The sequence below is a fragment of the Panthera pardus genome, unplaced genomic scaffold, assembly GCF_024362965.1.
Source record: "Panthera pardus isolate Hobbes unplaced genomic scaffold, ASM2436296v1 HiC_scaffold_6, whole genome shotgun sequence".
NCBI classification, from domain to species: domain Eukaryota; kingdom Metazoa; phylum Chordata; class Mammalia; order Carnivora; family Felidae; genus Panthera; species Panthera pardus.
This window is the reverse complement of record NW_026526991.1, coordinates 135,985,593-136,000,165: the sequence shown is the minus strand read 5'-3', so window position 1 is coordinate 136,000,165 and position 14,573 is coordinate 135,985,593. Positions and strand designations below refer to the sequence as shown.

The following is a 14,573-nucleotide window of genomic DNA, read 5'->3' as shown; positions in this document are numbered from 1 at the left end:
GCCCCTCGCCCCGCCGCGACCCCCCCTTTGGTCCCCGGGAGCTCGGAGGAACTCTGGGAAACTTTCCGCTCGCCTCCCGGGCCCCAGCGGAAGCACGGACGGGGCGGAGCCTGCCAGCGGTAGCCGCGCCCCCTGCTGGAGCGCGTTCCGATTGGTCGCTGGAGCAGTCCGTCAGCGCGCCCCCTCCTCCTGCCGTTCCGATTGGCCGTGCGGGCCGTCCGTCAGCCCTGGCGACGGGCTCTTCCCGGGGCTGCGGCTAGGGCGGAGCTGGCGGAGGAAGTCGGCGGCCTGCTCGGGCTGGCGCTGACCTGGGGACGCTGGGACTGGGAGGCCGGGTGGCCCGGGCCCTGCGGCGGCGGCGGCGGCGGCGGCGGTGGCGGCGGGAGCCCGGGTCTGGAGCGCCATAGTGCGTGAGGCAGCGGACGTGGCAGGGAGCGCGGGCGGGGCCCGGCCGTGGGGACACTGAACCTCTGGGGGTCCTGCTTTGGGGTCCGGCCTCGCGGGGCGGGGAGCAGGGCCTCCGGGGCCCGGGCCGAGCTCAGCGGTGGAGGAGTTCGTGCCCGCCGCCGGCCGCCGCGCTGCCGGGGCTCGGCGGGGCGTGCACGCAGTAGGGCGAGGGGCGCCCCCACACTGCGTTCTGTGGCCCGGGGAGGGGACAGCTGGTCGCCCCTCGTCGGTTGCTGAGGACCGAGTCTTGGGGGACGTGGCCTCGGTGGCTGGTAAGCCAGCATTGCCTTTTCTGCCCTAGTGTTTTGACCTTGGGCGAGTCACTTGATTGTGTCCTTCTGCCACTCTTTCGTTTGCGGTCTCCCTTCCCTTTTCTGGATATTAAGAAAATTGGGGTGAGGTGGGAAGGCCTCGAACTTGTTTTGTTGAGATCTAAGCAGGCTTTATCGGGTGATGGGAGAGATTAGGGCAGGTACTGAGTTCTTAGCCAGATCTTACTGGCTATTAGTCACTTAAACCTTCTGCTGTTTTCAGTCCAAAAGTTGCTATTTGCTAGGCCTGGAAAGAGGCTTTACATTTTTGTGTTGTGCTGTGTGGTAAAGTACTTTACGTTAATTATCTAATCTGCAAACAAGCCTGTAAGGCATCGTTACAGGTGTGGAAATTGAGGCCTGAAGAAGTCCTTTCCCCCGTGCAACTACAGGTAGTATAGTCCTCTGGAACAAAGGTAGCTCCTAGCTGGTGGTTCCTGGAGCTGTGCTCGCATAGGTTAAGGGAGATAAAAAAAAAAAAAAAAGACCTCTGGTTAGGGACCCATGAAAACAAGCCCGTTTTCCTAACGAGCATATTGAATTTGGTTCATTTACTGAGTGATATGGGTAGTCATTGGAGACAGAAGTGGGTCCAATATCAGCTTTGCCAAAGTTACATTACGTCTTGCCACTTCAACAAAAGGTAGGCATCAAATTATTTTGAAATGCATGACGTTTTAGAACATGCCCAGTATTGCTTTTACTACAGCCGTTGGTTTGGTGCAAATGGAAGTTGAACATCTAGTAACTTCCTATTTTTTGCTGCTAATGCCCTCCCCCATCCTAATTACACACGGCTTCACCTTTTCTTGCCTTATGTCTCCAGTTTCCCTGTTTTAAAAAACAAAATGGGGGGACACACACAGATGCACAATAAGAATATTTCAGACCCAGAGAATTGGTTATGTAACTAGTGCCCAGCGCAATTAATTCTGCCTCTCCTAGGTTCTTCAGCAACCTAGCTTCCGTATCCCCCTCTAGATAACTAGATGATAATGGACATGAGCATGACCACAGCCCTTGTAATTTTCTAGAGCAAAAGCTTGGTGTAGAGGGAAGGAATCTTTATAGTATGCTAACAGATGGAGCTGTGCTTGGGTCTCGCTGATTTCCCAGTTGGACTGCCCGTTCCTTTTGTGCAGGCTTTGGAATTTGTGGTCTGGTGTTTAGTGTCACATTTCTCACATAGTCAGTGCTGGCATTGTGATTTGCTACGTGGCTGTCTGCTCTCCTTATGTCGTATTTCGTGGTGCTGTAGCATTCAGCTTTGGTCATCAGTTCATGATAATTGACATCTTTTTGTGATCTGGGAGTGCATGAACGCTATTGGTATTGGTCTTAGAACTGTACGTTCAGATTTGTTGCCATCGTCTGTTCTCTGCTCATCATATCCCTCTATCCTCCCCAGGCTGATTTTATTTGAAAGCTGAATTTGGATTCTGTCTGTGCCCTTTGGGCTGTGAAATCACTTACTCCTAGAAAGTTATCTGTCATCAGAGCATCTCCCGTCGTCTTAGAGCTTCAGCTGTCTCTCTCATGCCTTTTGAGGACCAGTCCTTCCTGGAGCTTAACCTGGCATTTCACAGGTAACTTTAGAACAGAACAAACAAACAACTGTTTTCAAAACAGGAAACTTTCATCTTCCCCATCAAGGAAAAGGCAAGTGAAACAAAAAACATTATCTCTCTTTTACTCCTTAACATGGTTACTGACCTGACCACTGGGTTCCAGGCAGAAATGTCAGTTACCTTTGTTGTTCTTTTTCTCTTTGATCTCTTTCAGTCTTGTCAAAAAAGAGGTGTTGAACTTCCTTCCTGTTCCCCTTCTCCCTGTTTCTGCTGCTCCCAGGCCTTTACCAACTCTTGTCTCGGTTAGGGAAGTGACTTTGTCTTATTTTACTGGCAGTCTCTGTGTCTACCCATCCTCTGGACCCAGCTTCCAGGATTACTGTTCTGGAGTGTGGATTTGACTGTACATTGACCCGGCTGGTACGCTGGATGATCCCCTGAATCTCCTACACTAAAGCCCACAATTCCTTTAGTGTTATATTTAACGCTTTGCAATCTGTGCCTCTAAATTCCTTTTCCAGCCTTGTTCCCCATCCATGAACTTCTTGTTCTGATGAAATTTGATTTCACACCACACCAATGCTGTGCTATTTCCCTGTGTTTTTTGCACATACTGTTTCTCCTGCCTTACTGAATCCTACTCCTCTTTCGAGGCTGAACACTTCATAAAGCCCTTTTCTTTCTTTTTTTTTTTTTTTTTTTTTTTTTTAAAAGATATCAAAGAGTCATTTACTTTCCCTGGTTGCTTATTTAGATTACTACTGTCAAATTCTAGATTTCCTCTTTTTGGGTGAAAGAAATTCCAGCATGATTATTTTCTAAGAAATCTTGGTCCAATAAATGAATAGTGGTGGAGGAACTAAGGAGAAGAGTGTGCATGTCACAAAGGCCTAGATAAAAGGAGAGACAGACAGAAAGGAACCTGTTGGCATTTATTAAAGACCCCCAGTATCTGAACTGTTTTCGTACTCTGAGATGGGGCTGATTTAAAGCAGTGGGGGTAAGCACTGGGAGTGTTGTTCTGGTGTCAATAAGGACAAAGAGAGAGTCATTCCCAAACTGGAGAGTGGTTTCTCTAAGCCAATTAGGAAGGAATACTGAGAAGAGCCCCTGTAGTTCCTCGGTGTGCCATTACTGGGAATGAAGAAGACATTGGAAAGACTGGCTAGGGGGCTGATGGCACCTGGAATGCTTAAATGTGTAACAATCCTTTTGTCCAATGTCCTGGCCCTTTGCAAAGCTGCCAGAAACTAGGAGGTTTTGGTTCTGTAGAGGAGGCTTTGATTTCCAGAACTGAAAATTGGAACTGTAGCCATCTTTCTTTTAGGTGACTTATGTGGGATATGAACAAGCTAGTTTGCCAAATTGCCTAAATCTGGAGTGGACACAGTTCCCCATTCCATCAAGTTTCTTTTAACTAAAAGGGAAAGATCCCCTTTCAGTGCATTAATAAAATTAAAAGCTACCCACGTGGATTCAACATTGAAACAAAGACCAAAACTTCCTTTACAGACATTTTGGAGTGGACTGTAATAGACATAAACAGTTTCACCAGGTTTTTGTGTACAAACCTGAATTTTGTTCTCATCAACAGGTTTATGAAAAGCTACTGTAATTGTTTGGTGGAGATTTCCAATGAGAGTTCCAAGTATTTTGCCAAAAGTTAGGGGTTTATTTTTCTACATCCCTTTCAAGATGTCCCCATTGAGTTAGTTTTATCCAATTATTTGGCCTGGCCCTCACCAACAGGCAGGTGGACTGATATAAATCTGAGAAACCAGGTTGCACATTTGAATAACTATGCTAAATTCTTCAGCAAACCTAAAGGGGTCCTCAGTCACTTTAGGAAACTACAGCTTAAAATTCAGGTCTTCATAAGAAACTTGGGGGTCATTCAGATCCTCAGAAAACTTAACTTTATAGGGGCTGATTTTAATACATTCAGAAGAGGAAGAACTAAGAAAGGATTAAAAGGAAAAAGGAACTTAAGCAAAAGGATTAGAAGAGAGAGGGGACATATACAGGAGGAAAGGCTGGCACAAAGGAATAGAGAAAAATGGTACTGGAGGAAGGCCCTGTGCACAGGTGTCTGGGTACAAATGAGGGGGAGGGGGAAAATAGTCCTCAGAAGCCATTTTGATTCCTTTCAATTGTTTGTTTCAGTTAACTTAGAAATAGTATTTCACAAAGAAGCAGAATTAGAATTCCAAAAAACATTTGGAAGCCTCAAGGTATCAATGAAATAGGCACCCCAGTTTTTGTTGTTTTTCTTTTAGCTGTGACTTTCTAACTGGGGAAATCAGAAGTTCCCCATAATGGCCATTAAAGTTCTAAATTGCTTTTGATTAAGTTGGTGCATTTAGTTAGACATGCACATGAGGAGGGACCACAGTTTTTAAACATAAAACCATCTGGGGTTCAAGAAGGAAGGGACCCTTCAAAGCATTTTGATGACTAGAATTCCATTTTTTTTTTTTTAGAAGTGTTCTCTAAAGCAAAAAGCAAAGTTCCTAAATGGCACAGTTCCAATAGGAACACCCTGGTTCCAAAAAGGAGTCTCACCAAAGATCAGCAGAGTTCCAAAAGGCACAGCCTGGTTCCAAAGAGGAGGCATACCAAAAGCTGAACAAGTACTCTCAGAAAGACCCAGACCAAAGTAGATCCCAAATGAAGCCTGTAGAGATCACTACAAACACAAAGAAAGCAGAGACCAAATCCAGGAGAAAACTTACCCTCAAACTCCAGGGTCGGCAAGAAAGCAGTGAGCTCAACTGGCTCTTTGGGGTCTAGCACCTGTTTGCTCACTAGCCTTGGAGTTATTGGGGGGTCTTCTTGAGATCCCATATCTGCTCACCAAGGAATGTTAATCTTAAAAGTTAAACTGTCACTTATTTCACTAACAAATATGGGTTATTTCGGGAGTTGTAGAGAGTTCCAGTTCAGGACACGCAAGCTCCCAGAGAACAAAGAAGAATGTTCTTTTCTGGGGGCGGGCCCATAAAGCCCTTTTCAACGTTGTTACTCTGTCCCCTTTACTACCACAGCCCTTCGTGCGTGCACTTGTGCAGCATTTATATTGCCTTATGTATGGTACCTTGTGTTTGTTTTGTGGGCTGCCTTATGGGCAGGCAAAATCTTTCCTGTGTTGTGTGCTCACTGTTTAAAATAGCATTTGACATTAGAGATACTCAGAGAGGAAGCCCTCACGGTGTTTATAATGAATCTGGGTCATGGTAGGTACTTGAATACTTAAAAGTGGTCGTGGAATGAATGGACAATAGAACAAGCGTCTCAAATATATGAAAATGTATTCTGGTCTGTAAATAGCCATCATTGTCTTATTTTTCCTTTTCTTTCACCGTTCCTTCGTATCCTTGTGAGAAACCTGCATCTCCGTCCTTGTGCACTGTAACAAGTGAGTGCTGTCTCTCCGTGGGGAGCAGGTGTTTGTGGGGCGTGAGAGGATCTGAGGAAGATGAAGCCTGGGGGCCTAGGCCTTTGGGGTTTAGGGAGAAGCAGGATATGGCGGTGGGAGGGACCTGTGTCATAGGAGCTAGACCCGGAGTGTTTTCTTTCAGTGTTTGTTTCTTGTAGTAGTGCTAATGGGGACAAACTGTTTTGAAGTTTTTCCATTTTGAGCTTACCGTATTTAGTGATATTTTCCTTTCAGCTAACATTTGCTAAATACTTGCTTGTTATTAAATCTCTGGTTATGACATTTCAGTGAGTAAAAAAAAAAAGTGATCCAGAAATTGAACCTGAAGCTGCTTTTTTTTTTTAGAAGCTGCTTTAAACCTTTCTGATTATGGAAGGCAGACTGTGACAGTAGAAAGAACACTGCCCCTTAGGGAGTCAGAAGAACTACGTGCCGTCACCTGCAAGCCGCATTGTGACTTGAAGCAAGCCTTGTCTGAGCCCCCCGTGAAATCGTGGCCCCGTCGTAGCATTGCGTGAAGTTCCAGTGGGCATATGTGAAGGAACTTCAGCAGCTACGAAGCACTTAGAAGCTGTGAGGTGTAGGGGAGGGTTTCGGAGCCAAGGAAGAACCAAACTTTTATTGAGGGAAACAACGCAGTGGTTGTGCATTTGTTAGTTTAATCGCAGTCACTCATGGAACAATATGTGCTGGGTGCAGGGCTGAGTGAGTCCCTCCTTCCTCCCTCCTCCCCCCTCCCCCTTCCCCCTAGAATACAGACCTTTCAGTCCAGCAGGGAGGACCTGTTAACGTACAGTTGGCGATAATATAATAACGATAAAATAATGGCAAGAGTGGTACAATTTGCCTATGAGACGTAAGAAGTACGTAGTTACGTGAATAATTGTTACCAGTATCTCAGAGATGTGAGGGGGTGGTTTTATCACTGCGGGGTGCTTGCTGGCTCGAATGAACACTTTCTGCAGTGCTCAAGTTGGGGAGGTAACTCCGTTAACTGTGTTTAAATTGGGCCCTTAGTTGCAGTTTGAGCTGTGAACCCCTGTCCTCGCACCGCAGCACACCCCCGCTGCCTCCATCAGAAGCGCGAGAGGGAAAGTGCCCACCTGTCCGTCCTCACAGAGCCCCTCCGAGAAAAGCGGAGGCTCATGGGGAGCCAACACGAGGTTCGAGGTTCGGGGACGCAGTGAGTTAGTAGCAGGACTGCCCTCTGTGGCTCTTGTTCTGAGCACTCTCTCCGATCAGGTACCTTGTACTAGAGAGTTACCTAGATTTGTTTATTTTTTTAAGCGGTTATTTCGCAATCTTTTCCTCCAGAAATTGGAGGCACTTAGTATCTTCATCTTGTCCATTGAGGTCTGTAACCTGCAAGTTTTAGAGGACTTTCTGTTATCATTTCTGGTTAGTAATGTAGAAGAAGAAAGAAAGTACTTCATGTTAATTTCGATGATCCTCGACCGGTTAAAGTAGGTTTGGCTGCAGTGACAGGTCCAAACATGTAAGGACAATCAGAGTTCATTTCTCCATCTTCTAACAGTCTGAGGTGGTTCCACGTTGTGTGTGTGTGTGTAAGTATCGGAGAGTGGTAGATGGGGTGGCACTCTTTAAAGCAGTCATCCAAGGACCGAGGCTGCTGGAAATGCTTCCATTTTGAACTTGGGGCTTCTAAGGATGCCCTAGGGAGTCCAGTTCTCCATTAACTGGAAGAGGGGCACAGAATGGAGGAGTAAGCCTGAGAGGTCTTGTGGTCCTGACCTGGAAGAGGAACCCGTCCCCCCCCCCCTTTTTTTTTTTTTTTAATTTTAATTAAAAAATTTTTATTTTGAGAGAGAATGAGACAGCAAGCACGAGTTGGGGCAGAGGAAGGGGTAGACAGAATCCCAAGCAGGCTCCGTGCCAGGAGCACAGAGCCCGACGCGGGGCTCGGACTCACAGACAGCGAGATCACAACCTGAGCCAAGATCAAGAGTCGGATGCTTAACCTACGGAGCCAGCCAGGAGCCCCGGCACCCATCCCATTTATTCACGTGCCATTGGCTTCAGCTCAGTCAGGGTGACATCCCAGCCGTGGTCGAGACAGAGGAGTGTTAGACGAGCTGTGTACTGAGGAAGAAGAGAAACCACTGTCTTTGCCACAAAACCAAAAGCACCCCGCTTTCTGTGACTTGTCGTGCAGCAGAGATCCTGGAGTGAAGCCGACGGATGAAAACAGGATTGAGGAACCACAGCCACGTGTTTCTCATTCATCGAGTATTGGAAGGTCTGTTACTTGCAAGGAGTTGTCCTCAGAACTTTGAGGGATAAGGTGATACAGTGGGTTCTCAGCCGTAGAGGGGCTGCTAGTCTAGGAGAGGTTGAGAATAACTAGTTCTAGGGAGGCTGGCGAGGGTCCAGCCTCTGTCAGCGGGCCTGGCACAGGACAGAATGGCATCTGTGCAGAGATTGGATGATGGGTGAAGGTCATAATTCCTCCCGGTAATCACCGCTTTGAAGTCAGACAGCAGAGAGTGGGAACCTGAGGTGTTCGCGGTCTGAGCTGTGGGTGCTCGAAAGGGGGGCCATGAGAGTGGGGGTTGGGGACACATGTCAGGCTGTACGAAAGCCATGACAGAAAAAGCAGTGTAGGAACAGGCAGAGTTCTGTGTGACAAAACGGCTTTCGTACGTTCTCAGTCTTTCCCTGTCCTGGCACGAGGGAGATGATACGTCTGTTAGTCACTGTGCCAGGGTCCCAAGAGGGGCGCAGACGCCTGCTGTGGTACGCAGGGGACCCCTATGGCACGGGCCTAACCTTGCGAGCTTGTCACAGAGCACTCTCCACCTGTGCTCCTTAGAGACTCTCCAGCAGCTTCGAACAATAAGGGGAGCATCGCGCGCTTGCCGGTCAGAGGAGGGAGGCATGCCGCGAGGTTCGGGTGATTCAGGAGGAGGAGGCAGCATTTGAGCATCTGTTTCAAAAAGTTATATTTGAACCGCTGGCTTGTTAATGAGAATGGAGAGGTGATTAGAATTTTGCTCTGGTATTTTTTTTTACCCTCTCACAAGAACCCTCCTGCTGTTACAGTGGATCCTGGGCCTTTCAGGAGACGCCCTGGTGGGGTGGACTCTCATCCTCACATGTCAGCCTCGATGGGACGTCATGAAGTGTTTTCCTGTACGTTGTCTCATTTGGGCCTCAGCCATCCTGTGCATTCAGCGTGGCAGGCTATCGTATTGCCGTTTTTAAGGATAAGGGAGTCAAGGCTTTCGGTGGTTACTGCCCCTCCCAGGCGGAGGGGGTCTTCCGATTCCGGATCTGAGAAGGTGCCACACAGCCCTTTAGTTCAAGGATTTGACTCCAGGGTAGCCGGACACGGGGCTGCTGGCTCTCAGTGCAGTGGGTCAAGGCGCATCATGTCTCCGAGGTCTGAGGGCCAGAGAAAATAACAGGCTAGTTTTTCTGACTTCTCGCTGAAGTCCGACAAGTAATTTGTGATGTGTCAGTCCAGTCAGAGTGTCCGCTCTGGCTCCCAGGTAGGCAGTCACGGGCTCGGGACGCCATCTCAGATGGGCGATGTCCAGAAGCCAGATCTCTTGGCCTAGGCGCCCTGCTCCTACCGCCGCTCTTAACTGTAGCTTCCTCCATGATGGCTTCACGCCAGAATACACGGGAATATACCAGAACCCTCCGGAAGCAGGGCACCGTGTTCCCCTCATACCTGTTAACGTCTTTCCTCTGCTCTTGTGCATTTGTAAGGTTTCTGCAGACATTTTATTCTCTCCACAAACATTTAAGATTCTGGCGTATTTTTACAAAATAAATACCTACCTTGTCCATATTGCCTGCTTTTCCACAAGCAGTTCCTTTTGGGTATTCCTGATGTTCTCTTGTCTGTCTGGGGCAGTGCCTTTAGGAGGCCCCCCTGTGTGGTCTGCCCTTGCTGAGTTCCACATGCAGGCAGTTCTGTGGCCAATTCCTAGTGATCTTGGAGCTTGGGGTCCTGTGCCCCCCAACCTAACCGCTCCCCTGCTCTCTCCTCCTCCTTCACCCTCAGTGGCTGTTGAACAGGTGCTGTGTGCAGAGGGTACAGTAGCGGGAAAGACTTAGTTCCTTACCTGCTTGGAGCACACTTCTTGTCGGTCTGACTCCTGGGCATGTGTTTAAGGCATTACTACCTGGTTGATGGTCATTATCAGTGCCTCTGTGTTCTCATTATGGCATCGTTGTTATAGTTAGTCAGCTGGGGAAGGCTGGGATGAAGCCATTCTCAGGTACTTTTACAGAAAAAGTTCCAGGGTGAGTGGCGTCTGTATTAGTACCTCGTCTATACACACCTGCTGTCAGCTACTGTCTGGTTTAACAGTTTCCAGGGGCGCTTGGGTTTCTCAGTTGGTTAAGTGTCCGACTTCGGCTGAGGTCATGATCTTGAGGCTCATGAGTTTGAGCCCCGCGTCGGGCTTTGTGCTGACAGCTCCGAGCCTGGAGCCTGCTTTGGGTTCTGTGTCTCCCTCTCTATCTGCCCCTCCCCCACTCATGCTCTGTCTCTCTCTCTCTCAAAAATAAGTAAACATTGAAAAAAAGTTTTTAAAAAGTTTCTGAAAGCTGAATTTAGGGGTATACTGTAGACTTGGGTGGGCATCTAAGCCCTTGATTGACCCCGGTGTTCGAACTGGTTCTGTGTCTCTTGCCTTTTGGACGTCTTCCTTTACCTGACTCGTACCGGTTAGCTGAGCACGTCTGAGCTGGCCCCAAGGCCCTGAGTCGTATGGATACGAGTGGTTTGATGTCCCTTTTATTCTTTTGTGACTTTACCTGTGACAGCTTTCCCCCTCTCTCCAGGCCACTTTGGCAGTAGACCTTCACCTTCTTTAAATAAGATACTCTCTATTAGTAACTTTTTGCACCTATCTCCTGTTCTAGTTCTAGACATTCTGTTTGCCGGCTCTGAAACAATTGGGGATATTTGAATTGCTAAAAAAGCAAACTCAGTCATACATTTGGGGTGGGCAGTGTTAGTGGGCTTATTGGTTGGAATTGTGCAGCTGAACCTGGTGTACACGGAGCACCCAAATTGGGGGCCAGGATTTGTCAGTATTCTGGAAAGCGCACTGTAGCTTTACCTTCTTTCACCTTTACTGTTTTTTACCATTTACCTTCTTTTCCTTCTTTACCTTCCTTTGCCAGTCAGACCACAGGTCCCCATTCAGGCAAAATGATTAGGTTGTTGACTTTTGTTATATGAAGGGTTTGGAGCAGAGGTGGTAAAGTCCTGCTTACATACAGAAAGAGAATAATCAGACTTTAAGTTTATTTTTTTCAATGTACAAAATTTCAAGTACATTTTATTTTTTTAATATAGACACAGCTTACATTCATTTTTTGCCTCTAAGCGTGAATGAGGCTATTTTTTTAAATGTTTTTATTTATTTGCTTATTTATTTTAATGTTTGTTTATTTTTGAAAGAGAGTGAGAGTGGGGGAGGGGTAGTGAGAGAGGGAGACACAGAATCGGAAGCAGGCTCCAGGCTCTGAGCTGTCAGCACAGAGCCCGATGCGGGGCTCGAACTCATGAACTGCGAGGTCATGACCTGAGCCGAAGTCAGATGCTCAACTGACTGAGTCACCCAGGCGTCCATTTTTATTTATTTTTGAGAGACAGAGTGAGTGGGGGAGGGGGCAGAGAGAAAGAGGGAGACACAGAATCCGAAGCAGGCTCCAGGCTCTGAGCTGTCAGCACAGAGCCCAACATGGGGCTTGAACTCACGAACCATGAGATCATGATCTGAGTCAAAGTCGAACACTTAACCAACTGAGCCACCCAGGTGCCCCAAGATTAAAAAAAAAAATTATTTTTAAGTTTACATCCAAGTTAAGTAGCATATAGTGCAACAGTGATCTCAGGAGTAGATTCCTTAATGCCTCTTACTCATTTAGCCCATCCCCTCCCCCACAACCCCTCCAGCAACCCTCTGTTCTCTGTATTTAAGAGTCTCTTATGTTTTGTTCCCCTCCCTGTTTTTGTATTGTTTTTGCTTCCCTTCCCTTATGTTTATCTATTTTGTACCTTAAGTTCCTCATAGGAGTGAAGTCCTATATCTGTCTTCTCTGACTTATCTTGCTTAGCATAATACCCTCTAGTTCCATCCACATAGTTGCAAATGGCAAGATTTCATTCTTTTTGATTGCCGAGTAATACTCCGTTGTATATATATATACCACGTCTTCTTTATTCATTCATCTGTCGATGGACATTTGGGCTCTTTCCATAATTTGCCTATTGTTGATAGCGCTGCTATAAACATTGGGGTGCATGTGCCCCTTCTAAACAGCACACCTGTATCCCTTGGATAAATACCTAGTAGTGTAGTTGCTGGGTCATAGGGTAGTTCTATTTTTAATTTTTTGAGGAACCTCCATACTGTTTTCCAGAGTGGCTGCTCCAACTTGCGTTCCCACCAGCAGTGCAAAAGAGATCCTCTTTCTCCGCATCTTCGCCAACATCTGTTGTTGCCCGAGTTGTTAATTTTAGCCATTCTGACTGGAGTAAGGTGGTATCGCATTGTGGTTTTGATTTGTGTTTCCCTGATGATGAGTGACGTTGAACATTTTTTCATGTGTCTGTTGGCCATCTGGATGTCTTCTTCGGAAAAGTGTCTATTCAGGTCTTTTGCCCATTTCTTCTTTTTTTGGGAGTTGGGTTTGATAAGGTCTTTGTAGATTTTTGGATACTAACCCTTTATCTGATATTCCATTTGCAAATATCTTCTCCCATTCCATCAGTTGCCTTTTAGTTTTGCTGATTGTATCCTTCGCGATGCAGAACCTTTTTATTTTGATGAGGTCCCAATAGTTCATTTTTGCTTTTGTTTCCCTTGCCTCTGGAGACCTGTTAGTAAGAAGTTGCTGCCGCCAAGATCAGAGAGGTTTTTGCCTGCCTTTTCCTCTAGGATTTTGATAGCTTCCTGTCTTACATTGAGGTATTTCATCCATTTTGAGTTTATTTTTGTGTATGGTGTAAGAAAGTGGTCCAGCTTCATTTTTCTGCTTGTCGCTGTCCAGTCTTCCCAGCACCATTTGCTGAAGAGACCGTCTTTATTCCATTGGATACTCTTTCCTGCTTTGTCAAAGATTAGTTGGCCATACGTTTGTGGGTCCATTTCTGGGTTCTGTATTCTGTTGAAAACAGACCTATGTGGCTGTTTTGTGCCAGTACCATACTGTCTTGATGGTTACAGCTTGAAGTCCGGGATTGTGATGTCTCCAGCTTTGGTTTTCTTTTTCAGGATTGCTTTGGCTATTCAGAGTCTTTTCTGGTTCCATACAAATGTTAGGATTGTGAAGCTCTGTGAAGAATGCTGGTGTCATTTTGATAGGGATTGCCCAAGATTTTTTTTTTTTTTTTTTTTTTTTTTAAACTTCTGTTAAGCCTTCAAAGAATGAACTGAAATTTGGAAGGATCATTTCTGAAGAAGTTAAGGGCCAAGGGGGATTAATGATAAAAAAAACAAACAAATTGTGCTATAGTTACACTCCTCAGTGACTTGGTTTTAGACATTTTCATGCTTAAACGTTGAGTGAGCTTCTGGCATTTGACACTATGATTTACATGAGTATTTTTAGGACCTGTGAAAACCGCTTTTCTTCTTTCTTGACCATCTTCTGGAAAGGACAACTTTAATTCTGTCCTGTCTATTCCTGTCTTTTCTCTCCCCTTTTTCTTTCTTTTCAAATGTAACTAATCAAAATGCTGAACAGTAGTCTAACTATTCTATCTAATGCCATAAGGAGGTAGTTAGATCTTCTATGTGTTAACAGATACAGAAGCATGAAGTCTTGGCTAAACATGAAAATAATATCTTGATGGGAAACGATTAATGTAAAGCTACTAATGTCAATACCCCTGAGACACAGTTGGTGCTGTGATGCGTTGCTAAGGGAGGGTATGAAATTTCCTCCTCTGCAGATCCTCCAGAGTGTATCCGATTCTCTTCTACTTGGGGGCTTTGCTCCTGTCTTCTACATCAACGCCAATACTGACATGCTCTGGGGGCGGAGAGGCATACATCGTGGTCCCCTCAAGGAATTTACAGTGACTGTTTCATTAGTCACTGTGTTCTGCTTCTGGGACTCAGAGAAGCTAGTATGCACAGGGGATGACAAATGAGTTTATTTTTGCAAAGGTGTAGCCAACTCTGAAATATTTATGGTTATTATGGGAACGTCAATGGCCTGGCTGAAGTCAAGGAAAAGATGCCAGATCTCAATTTATCCATTAGTGGTAAATTCCTTTTGAATAAACAGTTCATGAGCAGGGCTTTCAGAAGGTATAATAAATAAAAAGAATCATTTTAGGATCTTATTTTCGGGTTCTTCCTTACATTCTAAGGAAGAAATGCTAAGAAAACTGTAAAATGACTGAAAGTTGATGGGAATATAGGGACGAAGGAGAGGGCTGGCTGGGGTGGTCCACAGTGACTGTGGTTCTGGAAGTTAAGTATAATTTGCTGGCTAGCTTGTAGAGTTGGTGATAACTAACGAGTGTCCCATTTTTTCTGCCTGTTGGTACAAAACAGTGAGACGGTTTAAACGGAAGCATCTTACAGCCATCGACTGCCAACATTTGGCTCGGAGTCACTTGGCTGTGACCCAGCCCTTCGGTCAAAGATGGACCAACAGAGACCCGAACCACGGTCTCTATCCTAGACCCAGAACAAAAAGAGGGACTAGGGGTATGTCTTCCCAAAATACCTCCCATTTCAGAATCTGTAGCGTGTGTGGCCTTTGAGTATCTCCTGGTGTTTGTAAATATCCCTGCTGTTATTTTGTAGTCCCGTT

At 46.1% G+C, this 14,573-nt stretch overlaps 1 protein-coding gene across 7 annotated transcripts in view; it reads left to right on the top strand.

Moving 5' to 3' along the window:
* Positions 1–8: 8 nt before the first annotated feature.
* Positions 9–14,573, top strand: part of FBH1 (F-box DNA helicase 1) — a 183,398-nt gene continuing 168,833 nt past the window's right edge. For 3 of the 7 annotated variants that reach the window (XR_002083248.2, XM_019460864.2, XM_019460863.2), the window contains exons 1-2: positions 8,002–8,019; positions 14,312–14,467. Coding sequence is in view for 1 of the 7 variants with exons in the window: in XM_019460865.2 (XP_019316410.2) it covers position 406; positions 14,312–14,467 (157 nt within the window). In the remaining 6 variants the exon portion in view is untranslated. Of the gene's footprint in view, positions 407–2,166; positions 2,345–8,001; positions 8,020–14,311; positions 14,468–14,573 lie in introns of those variants that run through there. The other 4 variants (XM_019460865.2, XM_019460866.2, XM_019460868.2 and 1 more) reach the window with 4 other exon arrangements.